The 15,033-nt window shown below is 59.8% G+C and overlaps 2 protein-coding genes across 2 annotated transcripts; both read left to right on the top strand.

The window, feature by feature from the left end:
• The first annotated feature begins 2,695 nt into the window (after window positions 1-2,695).
• On the top strand, window positions 2,696-5,200 carry LOC309596069 (protocadherin beta-4-like). The gene has a single exon (XM_082323815.1). The coding sequence runs from the start codon at window positions 2,711-2,713 to the stop codon at window positions 5,150-5,152; it is 2,442 nt and encodes an 813-aa protein (XP_082179941.1). The 5' UTR covers window positions 2,696-2,710; the 3' UTR covers window positions 5,153-5,200.
• Window positions 5,201-10,296: 5,096 nt separating this feature from the next.
• Window positions 10,297-12,922, top strand: LOC309596202 (protocadherin gamma-A2-like; the record flags this gene model as incomplete). The annotated part of the gene is made up of 1 exon (XM_082324045.1): window positions 10,297-12,922. The coding sequence occupies exon 1, from the start codon at window positions 10,421-10,423 to the stop codon at window positions 12,920-12,922; it is 2,502 nt and encodes an 833-aa protein (XP_082180171.1). The 5' UTR covers window positions 10,297-10,420.
• Between the last annotated feature and the right edge of the window lie 2,111 nt (window positions 12,923-15,033).

The following is a 15,033-nucleotide window of genomic DNA, read 5'->3' as shown; positions in this document are numbered from 1 at the left end:
TGTTAGAGCATTTGCATCCTCCTTTTTGCCCTTTCTCCTTCTACCCTGCAGACTGCCTTTGAGCATTGTCTTACCTATTCCTCTTGAGAAGGACTGTCACCCCATGTGTAATAACGGATTGCTTGACTGCAGGCAGTGTGGCAGGGAATAGCTGGAAAGCTTCACGCTGTGTTGTGCTGCAGTTAGAAACTGTACCGTTGTAAACCGGGATACCCTTGTGTGTAAAAGTGAAATAAAGAGAGCAGCTGAATGCCTTGTGTGGAGAGAGTCTTTGTGGAGATGTTCTTTCTGGGGAAGCTCTGTCCAAGTTTTCAAAAGGCCGGGAGGCTTTTTTTTCTCATTTTGTCCCTTGGCTGAGGTGAAGTTGAAGGGGTCCATTTCCTCGCTTTGGAGACGCAGCCGACAGAGCATTCAGTAAAACTGTGGGGATCACGGATTTGCTGGCAGGCCTGTATGGGTCTTGTGAGCCCTGATCTTCTGGCTGCAGCAGGGCCCGGTTCGATCGAGGTCAGGGGAAACTGGCGGCTACCCTAGCAGGGGCCCTGGGTGTGCAAAGGCCTCTGCAAAGGCGTGAGGTGGGGGCAGTGACCTGTCCAACTCTCCCAAGAGCTCCAGCTGCAGATGGCAACTGCAAGGCGTTCAAGCACAAAGTGTTTTGATTCTAAAGGCTTTGGGGGATGGACGGCACAAAGACAGGATACACGTTCCTTTGGGGAAGTATTTGGGGGAGCCCCAGGAGGTGGGCAATTGGTGGGTGAAAACCACTACCAGGGAGAGGATTCGCTCTTGGGAAATGCAGAGGACTACAGTTGTCCCTTCCGCAAAGGCCCCGATAAAAAGGTAAGTCCAGAGGACAAGCTGGTATAGTGATGCTGACTGGAAGACCGCTGTAGCTCGAGGACTGAGTGATCCACAGTCCCGTTAATCTGGGAAGGCACGCGCCTGTGCCGTGCTCTGCTGTGCTGTGCTGCATAAATCCCTGGTCAGCAGGATAAACTCAGCTCTCACTCAGGGGTGGTGAGACAGCTGCCTGCAAGCAAGAAGTCCGCATGCGAACGCCTTTTGCTGTGACAGTAGAAATGATGAATAGAATTGCTGTCTTGCAGGGAAGTCCTAAAACGGTGAGGACACTCTTTCAATTCTATGATGGGGGTCTGCGTGGCACGCTGTGTGTGGCTGGAGTTCTGTGTGAAGCTACTCTGCTCAGGGTTCTCCGCATCTAAAGGGACGAAGGATTCTCTATGCCAGCCTCTTCCTGTAGTGTGAGCTGTAACAGAGGGAGTTGTGAAGGACATCTTAGAGAGTCGGGGTGTCTCTCTTACTGAGATCTCAAGGAGCCAGCATCTCCGGGTGTAAAGCTGCTGCTTCTCAGGTTGCTGCAAGTCGAGGGTCTGGGTGTCTGATGCGGGTGATAACTAGATGGTTTATTGTGGTTTTTCCCCTGTGAGAGGGGGAGGCTGTTTCCCGTATCAGAGGGCCGGAACACACTGCGGAGCTTTCCCGAGGGGCTCGTCGGAGGTGCCGTTTAGGAAGCAATGCGGTGGGCAGGACTTGTCAGAGAGCCTCTCCTGAACGCATGCATGTCCCGCGAATCCGTCAGCACCGTTCTGAGGGATGCTGGCAAGCGCGGGGCTGCAGCAGGCGCTGTTGGCTGAGCAGGAGTGGGAAGCCGGCAAGGCGGAGGGCCGCTTCCCGGCGCCGGAGCGCTGCAGGTGCTGTGTGCGGCTGCGAGTATCGCTGTTGGCCTCTGCAAAGGCGTGAGGTGGGGGCAGTGACCTTTGCAACTGACCCAAGAGCTCCAGCTGCGCTGAGGCGGGCGAGGACGAAGAAGCGCTGTGCAGCTGGCAGCCCGCTGGCGAGAGGGAAGGCAACGCGGGCCGCACGGCCCCTCCCGCCGTTGAGCCGGCGGAGTGGCCGGCCGGCAGGCGCGTCCACGCCTGAGCCTCGCCGGGAGCCGCCTGCGTTCCCCGTCGTCAGCCTGAGATTCCCGAGGAGCCGTAGTGCCGTGCTGGGCTGCTACCTGCGGAGGCTCTCGCCCGGCTGCTCGACCGGGGAGCGCGGCTCGGTGCCGCCGGGCTGAGCCTCCGCCCCACGGCGCCGTGGGAAACGGGTTGTGCTCGTCTCGCCGCCGTGTTTCTCCAAGGGCGCGGACTGGCGTCCCGGCAGCCAAGCGCGCCCGCCTGCCCGCGGGCTCCGGGCAGCGGGGAGCGGGGCAGGACGCGGGGCAGCTGCCGGCGCCGCCCGTGCGCTCGGACTCGAGCGGCGGCCCCGCAGGGCTCTCGGCGCTCCTTCCCGGCGCTTCCCGCCCCGGCGCGGTGTGCGCGCGGGTCCGTGCGCCGGGGCGAGCCGGCAGCGCGGGCAGCGGGCGGCGGCGGGCGCAGTGCCGCCGCGGGCCGCAGGGTGGTGCTCCCGGCCAAGGCGGCGCCGAGCGGCTGCGGGCGGGGAGGCGGCCGAGCCCAGCCCGGCCGAGCGCAGCCCGGCCCAGACGAGCCGGGCAGCGGCGGCGAGCGGCGGCGAGCGGCGGCGAGCGGTGCCCCGTGCAATCCGCTGCCGGGCCACGGCGGCCGCGCTCCGGGCCGCCGGCCGCACTCGGCGAGAGGGAGGGCGCCCGCCCGCCGCCCCGCCGCGCCGCCGCGCCGCCGCCGGGCGCCGCTTTCGGCGGAGGACCGCGCGGGCGATCGGCGAGGCGGAGGCTGTCCGCCGCCGCGGCATGGCGATCGCAAGGCAAGTGCTCTGTCTCTCTGCTTTCCTCTCCCTGCCGCACGCTCGCTCCGAGCCCCTCCGCTACTCCGTAGCCGAGGAGGCGGAGAGCGGCTCCGTGGTAGCCAACGTGGCGGAGGACGCGGGGCTGGCCCCGGCGCAGCTCGCGGCTCGCCGCGCCCGCCTGGCCTCGGACGACGGCCGGCAGCACTTTCGCTTAGACCGCGGCACCGGCCGCCTCGTAGTGGCGGACAGGCTGGACCGGGAGGAGCTGTGCGGGCAGTCCGCTACCTGCACGCTCCCCTTCGAGCTCCTGCTGGCGAACCCCCTGCAGTTCTTTCGGGTCGAGGTGGCGGTGCAGGACGTCAACGACCATTCGCCCGTTTTCCCGGAGGAACGAGTCACTTTTAAGATCCTGGAAAGGAGCGACCCGGGCTCGCGTTTCCCGCTGGAGGGGGCTCGGGACCTGGATGTTGGCAGCAACAGCATCCAGGCTTACAGCATCTCTCCCGACAACGAGTACTTTAGTGTCTCCTTTGGCAGTCAGAGTGAGGACGACAAATATGTGGAACTGGTCTTGGAAAAGCCTCTAGACAGAGAGGAGCAGGCGGAGGTGGGTTTCAGCCTCATCGCCATGGACGGAGGCTCTCCGCCGAGGAGTGGGACCACCCAAATCCACATTGTCGTTCTAGATGTAAATGACAACACTCCTGTCTTCAGCCAGAAAGTCTACGTTGGTCAGGTCTTGGAAAATGCACCGGAGGGCTCTGTGGTCCTCAGCGTGGTGGCAACCGATCGGGACATGGGAATCAACGGGGACATCACCTATCAGTTCAGCCAAGCAGTGGGCCAGAGCCACTCGGCATTCGCACTTGACCCCACCAGCGGTGAAATTAAAGTCACAAAGCCTCTGGACTTTGAGGCAGCACAGAATCACGAGCTCAGCGTGCGGGCCACAGATGGCGGGGGCCTCTCGTCAATCTGCAAGGTGTTGGTGGAGGTGGTGGATGTGAATGACAATGCACCAGAGCTGGTGGTCAATTCCTTCAGCAGCCCCCTCCCCGAGAACGCGTTACCCGGGACGGTGGTCGCCCTCTTTACTGTCAGGGACCGAGATGCCGGTGCCAACGGGAAGATCACCTGTGCCCTTGAAGACCAGCTGTCGTTCTCCCTGCGGCCGGCCTATAAGAATTACTACGAGCTGGTGACCGTGAGCACTCTGGACAGGGAGGAGACAGCACGGTACATCCTCACTGTCACAGCAGCAGACGCGGGGTCACCTCCTCTCACGACCACCCAGACCTTCACGGTGGACATCTCCGATGTCAACGACAATGCACCTGTCTTCAACCAGACGTCGTACACCATGCATGTGCGTGAGAACAATGCCCCCACGGTGCTCGTCGGAGCCGTCAGTGCCACGGATGCCGACGTGGGGCCCAATGCCAAGGTGACCTATTCCCTGGCACCAGCCCACCCCGCAGAGCAGCCTCCCTGCTCCTGCATCTCTGTGAACTCTGAGAACGGGCAGGTGTTTGTGCTGCGGCCTCTGGACTATGAGCAGGTGAGGCAGATGGAAGTCTTGGTGAGCGCCTCCGATGCGGGCTCTCCTCGCCTTAGTGCCAACGTCACCGTCCGCCTTGTCGTGGTGGATGAGAATGACAATGCGCCGCTGGTGCTGTACCCGTCGCATGACAGCAGCCCACCATCCAGCGAGCTGGTGCCCATGTCGGCTGAGGCAGGGTACCTCATCACCAAAGTGGTGGCCGTGGATGCCGACTCGGGGCAGAACTCGTGGCTCTCGTACCACCTGCTGAGGGCCACCGACCCCGGGCTGTTTGTGGTGGGTGCGCAGAGTGGGGAGGTGCGGCTGAGGAGGCCCGTGACAGAGAGAGACACTGTGAAGCAGAAGCTCGTTGTCCTGGTGCGAGACAACGGGCAGCCACCGCTGTCGGCCACCGTGGCGCTGAGCGCACTGCTGCTCAGTGACTTCTCAGACATGCGCCTACCGCACAGCAGCCTGGCCACGGAGGATGACAGCGGCTCCCTGACAACCTATTTAATCATTTCATTGGTCTGTGTCTCGCTCCTCTTCCTCACGTCCACAGCAGCCTTCGTCGCTCGCAAGATGTGCAAGAGAAAGGAGCTGAAGGGTGGGCATGTGGTTTACGGCGCTGGCAACTTGCAGAGCGGCCTGGCTGATTCAGCTGCTGCGGGGACCCTGTCCCACGCCTATTGCTACGAGATCAACCTCACGACAGGCTCGGGCAACAGCGAGTTCAAGTTCCTGAAGCCCATCCTCCCCAGCCTGCCACCACAGCACTGTGGCACGAGCGGGGGCACTGACGGCGAACGAGATTTCCCCCGTGGCCCTATCACCACGGAGGACATGGCACCAGACAACGCCGGCATGCTCTCTGCAGAAGAGTTCAATAGTCTTTCCTTTAACTAGCATGGAGTCAGCCCAGCCAGAGGCTTCATGCCTCCTGATCGGAAGGGAGCTGGGCTACAACACGGGGCAATGGTTCCTCCAGACTAAATCTGCATTTGCAATTGGTGTCACTGATTTCCCTCCAATTCTAAGTCAGAAGAAAGGTTGTCTCCCCCTCCAAACAAACAAACAAACAACCAAACAAACAAACAAACAAAGAAAAAACCTAAAGGCTCCCTCTCTCAGGCAATAATATCTTTCAGCTCTGCTGCAGCCATTTCTGAAATGCTTTGAGAGTGGGGTTAGTCCCAGGAGCCCCCGGCTAAGTTCTTGCCTCACTTTTTTTTTTTTTTTATTCTGTGCTGTGTTGCGATGGCAAGGTCAGGCAGACAAATCACATGCTCAGTGAAATGCACGTAGCTCTTGTTCCTTGTCAGAAAAGCAAGGAAGTTGTGAGTACCGTGTTACAATGTGTTGCAAGCGTGGGGCTCTTTCTTCTGTGGGTTTGGGATGCGTCTGTCTGAGCTGTGTGGGCTCTGTGTGTTTTGCCCCCTGGTCATTATGTCTGTCCGGACAGCCGTTGTGTGTCTGCCTATGCTGCACAAAGGCTGCCCGCTGAAGCAGGGAGTAGCTCACATCCAGCCGTTGCGATGCACGCAATTGCAGCTCAGCAGGCAAGAAGGCTGTGTTGACCCTTTGAATACAGAAGTCTCATGTTCTCTGAGGGAGAGCAGCAAAACGCACAACAAGATCTTCCTTTGGCCCATAAGGGGAGGGTTGCGTGGGCTGTCTCCTTGGGATTGCCTTGGAAATATGGCAGCACTAACGGTGTTGGGATAGGCTGTAACCGTGCAGAGCTGTGAGAACATGTTCATTGTCGTTGGGTGCACTGTATGAAAACGCCACGAGGTGCTTCAAAGGACTGTGTCTGAAGGTCGAATCGAGATGAACTTGGAAAAGGGCCCTTGACTTTGGTCTCATGCTTGTTGTTCCGGAATTCAGAGGCTTCTTGATGGGAGTGGAAAGGTGTCCCGATATGATTTTCTGGGTTTGTGTTAGAGCATTTGCATCCTCCTTTTTGCCCTTTCTCCTTCTACCCTGCAGACTGCCTTTGAGCATTGTCTTACCTATTCCTCTTGAGAAGGACTGTCACCCCATGTGTAATAACGGATTGCTTGACTGCAGGCAGTGTGGCAGGGAATAGCTGGAAAGCTTCACGCTGTGTTGTGCTGCAGTTAGAAACTGTACCGTTGTAAACCGGGATACCCTTGTGTGTAAAAGTGAAATAAAGAGAGCAGCTGAATGCCTTGTGTGGAGAGAGTCTTTGTGGAGATGTTCTTTCTGGGGAAGCTCTGTCCAAGTTTTCAAAAGGCCGGGAGGCTTTTTTTTCTCATTTTGTCCCTTGGCTGAGGTGAAGTTGAAGGGGTCCATTTCCTCGCTTTGGAGACGCAGCCGACAGAGCATTCAGTAAAACTGTGGGGATCACGGATTTGCTGGCAGGCCTGTATGGGTCTTGTGAGCCCTGATCTTCTGGCTGCAGCAGGGCCCGGTTCGATCGAGGTCAGGGGAAACTGGCGGCTACCCTAGCAGGGGCCCTGGGTGTGCAAAGGCCTCTGCAAAGGCGTGAGGTGGGGGCAGTGACCTGTCCAACTCTCCCAAGAGCTCCAGCTGCAGATGGCAACTGCAAGGCGTTCAAGCACAAAGTGTTTTGATTCTAAAGGCTTTGGGGGATGGACGGCACAAAGACAGGATACACGTTCCTTTGGGGAAGTATTTGGGGGAGCCCCAGGAGGTGGGCAATTGGTGGGTGAAAACCACTACCAGGGAGAGGATTCGCTCTTGGGAAATGCAGAGGACTACAGTTGTCCCTTCCGCAAAGGCCCCGATAAAAAGGTAAGTCCAGAGGACAAGCTGGTATAGTGATGCTGACTGGAAGACCGCTGTAGCTCGAGGACTGAGTGATCCACAGTCCCGTTAATCTGGGAAGGCACGCGCCTGTGCCGTGCTCTGCTGTGCTGTGCTGCATAAATCCCTGGTCAGCAGGATAAACTCAGCTCTCACTCAGGGGTGGTGAGACAGCTGCCTGCAAGCAAGAAGTCCGCATGCGAACGCCTTTTGCTGTGACAGTAGAAATGATGAATAGAATTGCTGTCTTGCAGGGAAGTCCTAAAACGGTGAGGACACTCTTTCAATTCTATGATGGGGGTCTGCGTGGCACGCTGTGTGTGGCTGGAGTTCTGTGTGAAGCTACTCTGCTCAGGGTTCTCCGCATCTAAAGGGACGAAGGATTCTCTATGCCAGCCTCTTCCTGTAGTGTGAGCTGTAACAGAGGGAGTTGTGAAGGACATCTTAGAGAGTCGGGGTGTCTCTCTTACTGAGATCTCAAGGAGCCAGCATCTCCGGGTGTAAAGCTGCTGCTTCTCAGGTTGCTGCAAGTCGAGGGTCTGGGTGTCTGATGCGGGTGATAACTAGATGGTTTATTGTGGTTTTTCCCCTGTGAGAGGGGGAGGCTGTTTCCCGTATCAGAGGGCCGGAACACACTGCGGAGCTTTCCCGAGGGGCTCGTCGGAGGTGCCGTTTAGGAAGCAATGCGGTGGGCAGGACTTGTCAGAGAGCCTCTCCTGAACGCATGCATGTCCCGCGAATCCGTCAGCACCGTTCTGAGGGATGCTGGCAAGCGCGGGGCTGCAGCAGGCGCTGTTGGCTGAGCAGGAGTGGGAAGCCGGCAAGGCGGAGGGCCGCTTCCCGGCGCCGGAGCGCTGCAGGTGCTGTGTGCGGCTGCGAGTATCGCTGTTGGCTCACGCTGGTCCGGAGGGCGGGCGGCGGCCGCCGGAGAACCGGCGAGCCGTGGAGCGAGCGGCGGGGCTGCAAGGTCCGAGCCTGAAGCAGCGCGGTGGGAGCGAGCCGAGGAGGGCTGCTCGGGGGAAGGCTCGGCGGGAGGAGCGCGGCGACAGCGGTGACCGTCAGGCTGGCTGCGGTGGGCGGAGGGGCGAGCGGGCAGCTGCTGCCGGGCTTTGCAATGGCGGAGAGAGGAGGGCGGCGGGGCCGGCAGGAGCGAGCCCTGCTGTGGTGCGTCCTCGTGGCGGCGTGGGAGGCGGCGTGGGGGCAGCCAAGCGCTACGCCGTGCCCGAGGAGCTGCCGAAGGGCTCGTTCGTGGGCGACGTGGCCAAGGACCTGGGGCTGCAGCTGCCCGCGCTCCGCGACCGCGGCGTCCGCATCTTGGACAGAGGCAGGACGCAGTATTTCGCCCTGCACGGGAAGACGGGACATTTGGTGACGGCGGAGAGGATAGACAGAGAGCAGCTGTGCCGGCTGGTGGCGAAATGCGTGCTGCGCTGTGAGGTGATAGTGGAGGGGGAAATGGAAGTTCACGGAATCGAAGTGGAGATCACGGACATAAACGACAACGCGCCCAGCTTCCGAGAGGCAGAAACGGAGCTGAGACTGAGTGAGACGACGGCCCCGGGATCGCGGTTTCCCCTGCGGTACGCGCAAGACCCGGATGTGGGGTCGAATTCCCTGCAGAGGTACGAGCTGAGCGGCGACGAGCACTTCTCGCTGGCCGTGCAGGCGGGCCCCGGCGGGGAGGAGCGTTTCCGAGACGGCGAAAGTGGCGATCACGGTGACGGACGTCAACGACAACGCGCCCGAACTGACAGTGTCGTCGGCTCGTGTTGGCTACAGAACAGGCACAGGAGCAGGGGCAGATGTACCTGTTATTTTTCTTGCTGTACTCGCAAAGGCATTCGCCCTGCAGTTTGCGTGGAGCCGAGCAGATGGTTCTGGCCAGGTTCACTGCAGGTGCCTCCTGCCTCCTGGGCACTTGTAGTACAATCAGTGCGGAGCGATGAGGTGACCTAGAGCCTGAAAGCGGGGTGGGTGGGAGAGGAGGAGTTTGGAGCAGTAGGGGAGCCTCCTCCTGTACCGTGTCCCCAGGAAGGTCTTGTCGGGAGAAATGCCAGAGCACCAGGCAGGTGCCTGAGCAAGCCCCCCTCCTCAGGAGCTGTAGGGGCTGAGGGGGCTTAGATTCTGTGTTTCAGCTGATTGACCCCACCTTCTTGAGCCCTTAAATGCCTGATCTGAGTCAGTGATGGCGGATTAGTTAATTTGTAGCGTGTTCTGTATGAAGGGAAGTATTGAAAGAAAAGTTCCTGCTGCTTCAGTTAATGAGTCTGCTATTTCTCGTTCTGTGTGTGTGTCTGAATATCACGTTCTGTGTTTCAGAGGGTGTTTTCTTTTCCTAAACTTGTACCAGTCATTCAAGCATGATGGCTACAAAACTTGGTGGTGGGGACTGTGCGTTTGGAGTAATAGGATCAAACTCGTAATATTCTGCATGTCATATGAAGACAAATTATGCTACTTTACATATATCACCATTAGCAAGTAATTTTTCTTGTGCGGTAGAAATACCACGCCCACGGGAGGCCTCTGCCTTCCTCCTGGTTGTGATCACCTTGATGAAAAGGCAGTCGGGTCGTTAAAGACAAGGCAGCTTAGAGAAAAGCCAATGCAGGAAATCACCGGTCTCCATTTGAGGGCGGATCTTCGTTGCTCCTTTGTTCTGTTGGTCGAGATATGGGCAATTAACGTGGGTGGTGGCATTCCAGTATGAGACACTTTTGATCTGCAGAAAGCAGATCTGTGCAATTCGTGGCAGAGATTGTGCTTTTGCACTAATGGAATAAGACTCGTAATATTCCAGACGTCATCTTAAGACAACTTTATATATGTTATATCACCATTACAAAACCATTTTTCCCGTGCGGTGGAAATAAGACAACAACGGGAGGCATGTTATTTCTTTCTGGTCGTGGTGGCCTGGAGGATGAAAGAAGAGATGGTCTCGGGAAAAGCCACGGCTTTTGCGTCACCGGTGGACGGGAAGCGATGTGTCCGTGGGGACGGCGCCGTCCCCGCGAGCTGCCCGTGGGAAAGGCCGGGCGGGCAGCGGTCGGCAGCGCTCGGTGCCTGCAGTGCCGGGAGGAGGCTGCGGGCGCCGCTGTTGACCGAGGAGGAGCGAGAGGAAGGCCGGAGCGCTGCAGGCAGCCCCGCCCGCTGCGGCCCGGCTCGCTCGCTGGCTGGCTGGCTGGCTGGCTCGGCGGCCGGGCGGTCTGCGAGCGTCCCCGCGGTGCGGAGCCGTGCTGCAGCGAGGCGGAGGGGCCGGCGGCAGCGGCCGGGAGCGGCGAGCAGGAGCGGGCGCCGTAGCCGGATCGGGAGCCGGATCGTCGGTGGGCGGCGGGGAGGTGCCGGCGGTGGTGCGGTGTCGGCGGTGCGGCGGCGGCGGCGATGAGCGCGGCGGGGAGGCGGCGGGGCCGGCGGGAGCGAGCCCTGCTGTGGTGCGTCCTGGTGGCGGCGTGGGAGGCGGCGTGGGGGCAGCTGCGCTACGCGGTGCCCGAGGAGCTGCCGAAGGGCTCGTTCGTGGGCGACGTGGCCAAGGACCTGGGGCTGCAGCTGCCCGCGCTCCGCGACCGCGGCGTCCGCGTTGTCTCCGAAGGTAGGACGCAGTATTTCGCCCTGCACGGGAAGACGGGACATTTGGTGACGGCGGAGAGGATAGACAGAGAGCAGCTGTGCGAGAGCGTGCAGCGATGCGTGCTGCGCTGTGAGGTGATAGTGGAGGGGGAAATGGAAGTTCACGGAATCGAAGTGGAGATCACGGACATAAACGACAACGCGCCCAGCTTCCGAGAGGCAGAAACGGAGCTGAGAATGAGCGAGACGACGGCCCCGGGGTGGCGGTTTCCCCTGGCCGAGGCTCACGACCCGGACGTGGGGTCGAATTCCCTGCAGAGGTACGAGCTGAGCGGCGACGAGCACTTCTCGCTGGCCGTGCAGGCGGGCCCCGGCGGGGAGGAGCGTCCCGAGCTGGTGCTGGCGAAGGCGCTGGACCGGGAGGAGGCGGCGTTTCACGAGGTGGTGCTGCGAGCGAGCGACGGCGGAGAGCCGGCGCGGGCGGGCACGGCGCGGATCCGCGTGGCGGTGCTGGACGCGAACGACAACGCGCCCGTGTTCGGCCAGGCGGAGTACACGGTGCGTGTGGCGGAGGACGTGCCCGTGGGCTCCGTCCTCGTCACCCTCACGGCCACCGACGCCGACGAGGGGATGAACGGGCACGTGAAATACTCGCTGAAGAAAATCACAGAGAAAGCCTCGCAGATGTTCGAGCTGGACTCTGAGACGGGAGCGATCACGCTGGTGCGGAGCCTGGACTTCGAGGAAGGCGACTCGTACGAACTGGAGGTGCAGGCACGGGACGGCGGAGGTCTTTCTGACACGGCGAAAGTGGCGATCACGGTGACGGACGTCAACGACAACGCGCCGCAGATTTCGGTGCGGTCGGCGCTGAGCGCGATCTCTGAGGACGCGCCGCCGGGGACGGTGGTGGCCCTGGTGCACGTGCAGGACCGGGACTCGGGGGCGAACGGGGAGGTGCGGTGCAGCCTCGCCGAGCGGCTGCCGTTCCGCCTGGAGAGGTCGTTTGATAATTACTACCGCGTGGTGACGGCGAGGGAGCTGGACCGGGAGGAGGTGTCGGAGTACAACGTGACGGTGCGGGCGGCGGACGGCGGGTCGCCGGCGCTGTGGAGCAGCGCGGTGCTGGCGCTGCGGGTGCTGGACGTGAACGACAACGCGCCGGTGTTCGCGGAGGCGCGCTACAGCGCCCGGCTGCCCGAGAACAACGCGGCGGGCGCGCTGGTGCTGACGGTGCGGGCGGCGGACGCGGACTGGGGGCAGAACGCGCGCGTGCGGTACCGGCTGTCGGAGGGGCGGGTGCGGGGCGCGCCGCTCTCGTCCTACGTGTCGGTGCAGGCGGAGACGGGCGCGCTGTACGCGCTGCGCTCCTTCGACTACGAGGAGGTGCGCGAGGTGGGGCTGTGGGTGCGGGCGGAGGACGGCGGCGCGCCGGCGCTGAGCAGCAACGTGTCGGTGCGGCTCGTGATCGTGGACGAGAACGACAACGCGCCGCAGGTGCTGTACCCGCCGTCGGCGGCGGCGGCGGGCGCGGGCTGGTCGGGCGTGGAGCTGGCGCCGCGCTCGGCGGAGCCCGGGGCGCTGGTGGCCAAGGTGGTGGCGGTGGACGCGGACGCGGGGCAGAACGCGTGGCTGTCGTACGAGCTGGCGAAGGCGACGGAGCCGGGGCTGTTCCGCGTGGGGCTGCACAGCGGCGAGGTGCGCACGGCGCGGTTCCCGCTGGCCCGCGACGCGGCGCGGCAGAGCCTGGTGGTGGTGGTGAAGGACCACGGGCGGCCGGCGCTGTCGGCCACGGCCACGCTGACGGTGGTGCTGGCCGAGAGCGTGGCCGAGCTGCTGTCGGAGCTGGGCAGCGCGGCGGCGGCGGCGCCGGGCGAGCCGGCCGGCAGCCTGACGCGGTGGCTGGTGGTGGCCGTGGCGGCCGTGTCCTGCCTCTTCCTCGCCTTCCTGCTGCTGCTGCTGGCGCTGCGCCTGCGGCGCTGGCGCCGCTCGCAGCTGCTGGCGGCGGGCAGCGGCGCCTTGCGCGGCGTGCCGGCCTCGCACTTCGTGGGCATCGACGGCGTCCGCGCCTTCCTGCACTCCTACTCGCACGAGGTGTCGCTCACGGCCGACTCGCGCAAGAGCCAGCTCCGCTTGTCGGGCGGCAGCTGCTGCGACACCCTCCCGGCCCGGCCGCCGCCCGGGGAGCCCGCGCCGCTGCTCGGGGAGGACCCCGCCGCCGCCGCCCCGGTGAGTTCCTCTGGCCGGACTTGCTCCGCGGCGCTTCCCTCTGCTGCTTCTCTGCCCTTTCCGCCCCGCGTCCTGTCTCCCGCGTAGGGACAGTATTAGCTCTTCGCAACGGAGCTGTTGCATCATTAGCAAACGGAAGTCTGCCTTATTAGCAAGTTCAGGGATCTTCCCGACAGCAATTGTGCTTGAGGAGGAATGCTAATGGCCCCGTGTCTAACTTCTCTGCTCATCGTTTCCACTCTTCTCAGCCTTTATGTTTCTTCATAGTCCTCTAATCAAAAGGTGTTTGTGCAATAACTGTGCATGTAGAACAATGATGCATGTGTAGAATGGCTCCTAATTACTGTGTGAAACCTCCTTTATCCATCTGTAGTTCCCTGTAACATTGCGATGTAGAGTTTCTTCACAGTTCTAATTAGACTTTCTTTCCGGCCTTTGTTTCCTGGAAGGTCGTCGTTCCTTTTCCCCCAGTTCTGGTCAGTGCTTTTTGCATTTGAAGCTATGAGTGTTGTTTTGCAGCAAAGACTTACTTGAGCCACGTGCAACCGAATTTTTGGTGTGAGGAGAACGAAGCAGAAGCTAAAGAGAATCTGTTGCACTTTCCGAGAAGACATAGCATGAGAAAGAGACCCATGATAAGGTGTTTACACTTAGGGTTTCATATTTATGGGAAATGAGCAGGCCACGTAGGAGGAAACTTGCTGATGAGAGCTGTTGGGTATTCCTTAAAATGAACGCCCCTTACTATGTAGTCCAGAGGGAGACTTTAGGGCCACATGTGCAGCTTGCTAGGAATGACTTCCAGGTGGTCTGAGGGATGAATTTCAACACCCACAGTTGGAGACCAAGAAGACTTCCTGGGGAGTTTCTCTGACAACCCTTGCTCTTCTAATGCTTCCTTGCCTTGCTTGTCTGTTGTATGTTTTTGGTTTTCTTTCCCTGGTCTCATACATACGTAGCTTTACTTGTGATTATCAGCATGGCTTGGTTTAGCAATGTGCCGTGTGTTAGTGCCTCTTGCTCCTGCTACAGGGGTTGTGAAAGGCAGGAGAGGTGAGGGTATCTTTGTGTTCTGTTGTTTTCCTGAGGAATGAATGTAAGCATGAGCTTAGTAGAAGTGGCATCTCTGTGGAACAGTGTGTGTGATAAAAGAGGGGAGGAGATTCCCCATAAACCATTAATTTGATGACCCACTCTCTGTTGGATGACCTCTCATCTTGTGTTTTGGCCGTTTATCATTCGTGTGCTTTAGAAGCCTTCTGTTTCTTCTGAGAATGTTGGTGAGCAGAGAACCGTACCTCCCTTCTTGGTGTGCTCGTAGTGCATCATCCTCTGACGGTATGTTTTTGCCACTTATGAGAAGGTCAGAAACAAACCTGCAAGTTGTGTAGGGTTGGAGAGAAGAGAGGGGCTTTATGTGGGGGGAGTGGTATTACAGAAGAGATGGTCATTTCCTTCCTTGTCATAGTTAACAGAACTGTGTGCCTAGTGGAGTACCATGCGATTTGAGTTGATTGTGCTCAGTAAGTTCCCGTATGCACCTTTGAGGTTTACAGCTGCAAAAGGGAAGGCTTTCATAGACATATGTGTTCACACAGTTGGAGAGATATGGATTTGACAAATGGTCTCTTAGATGGATGAGAAACTGTCTGGATGGCTGCATCCAAAGAGTTCTGGTCAATGGCTCAATGTCCAGGTGGAAACCTGTTATGTGTGGTGTCCCTCACGGGTGCGTACTTGCATCAACAATATTAATATCTTCATAGGCAGTGGGATTGAGTGCACCCTCAGCAAGCTTGTGGACAACACCAAGCTGAGTGGTGCCGTTGATTTGCTGGGGGAAGGGATGGCATCTAGAGGGACCTTGAAAGGCTGGACTTTCAGTGCTGGCAGTACTGGTGGGTGACAAATGGGACATACGCTGGCAATGTGCACTTGCTGCCCAGAAAGCCAGTCGTATCCTGGGCTGCATCACAAGCAGTCTGGTGGTTCTCTCCCTCCACTCCGCTTTCGTGAGAGCCCACCTGGAGTACTGCATGCAGTTCTGGGGCCCACAGGAAAAGAAAGATATGGACCCCTTAGAGTAGGTCCAGAGGAGGACTATGAAATTGGTCAAAGGGCGGTGGAACGTCTGTGTTATGAAGAAGGGCTGAGAGAGTTGAGGTTCTTCATCCTGGAGCAGAGAAGGCTCTGGGGAG

This window comes from Platalea leucorodia (genome assembly GCF_965183815.1).
Source record: "Platalea leucorodia genome assembly, chromosome: 11".
NCBI lineage: Eukaryota > Metazoa > Chordata > Aves > Pelecaniformes > Threskiornithidae > Platalea > Platalea leucorodia.
The sequence above is the reverse complement of the archived record's forward strand: the minus strand, read 5'-3'. Positions and strand labels throughout refer to the sequence as shown.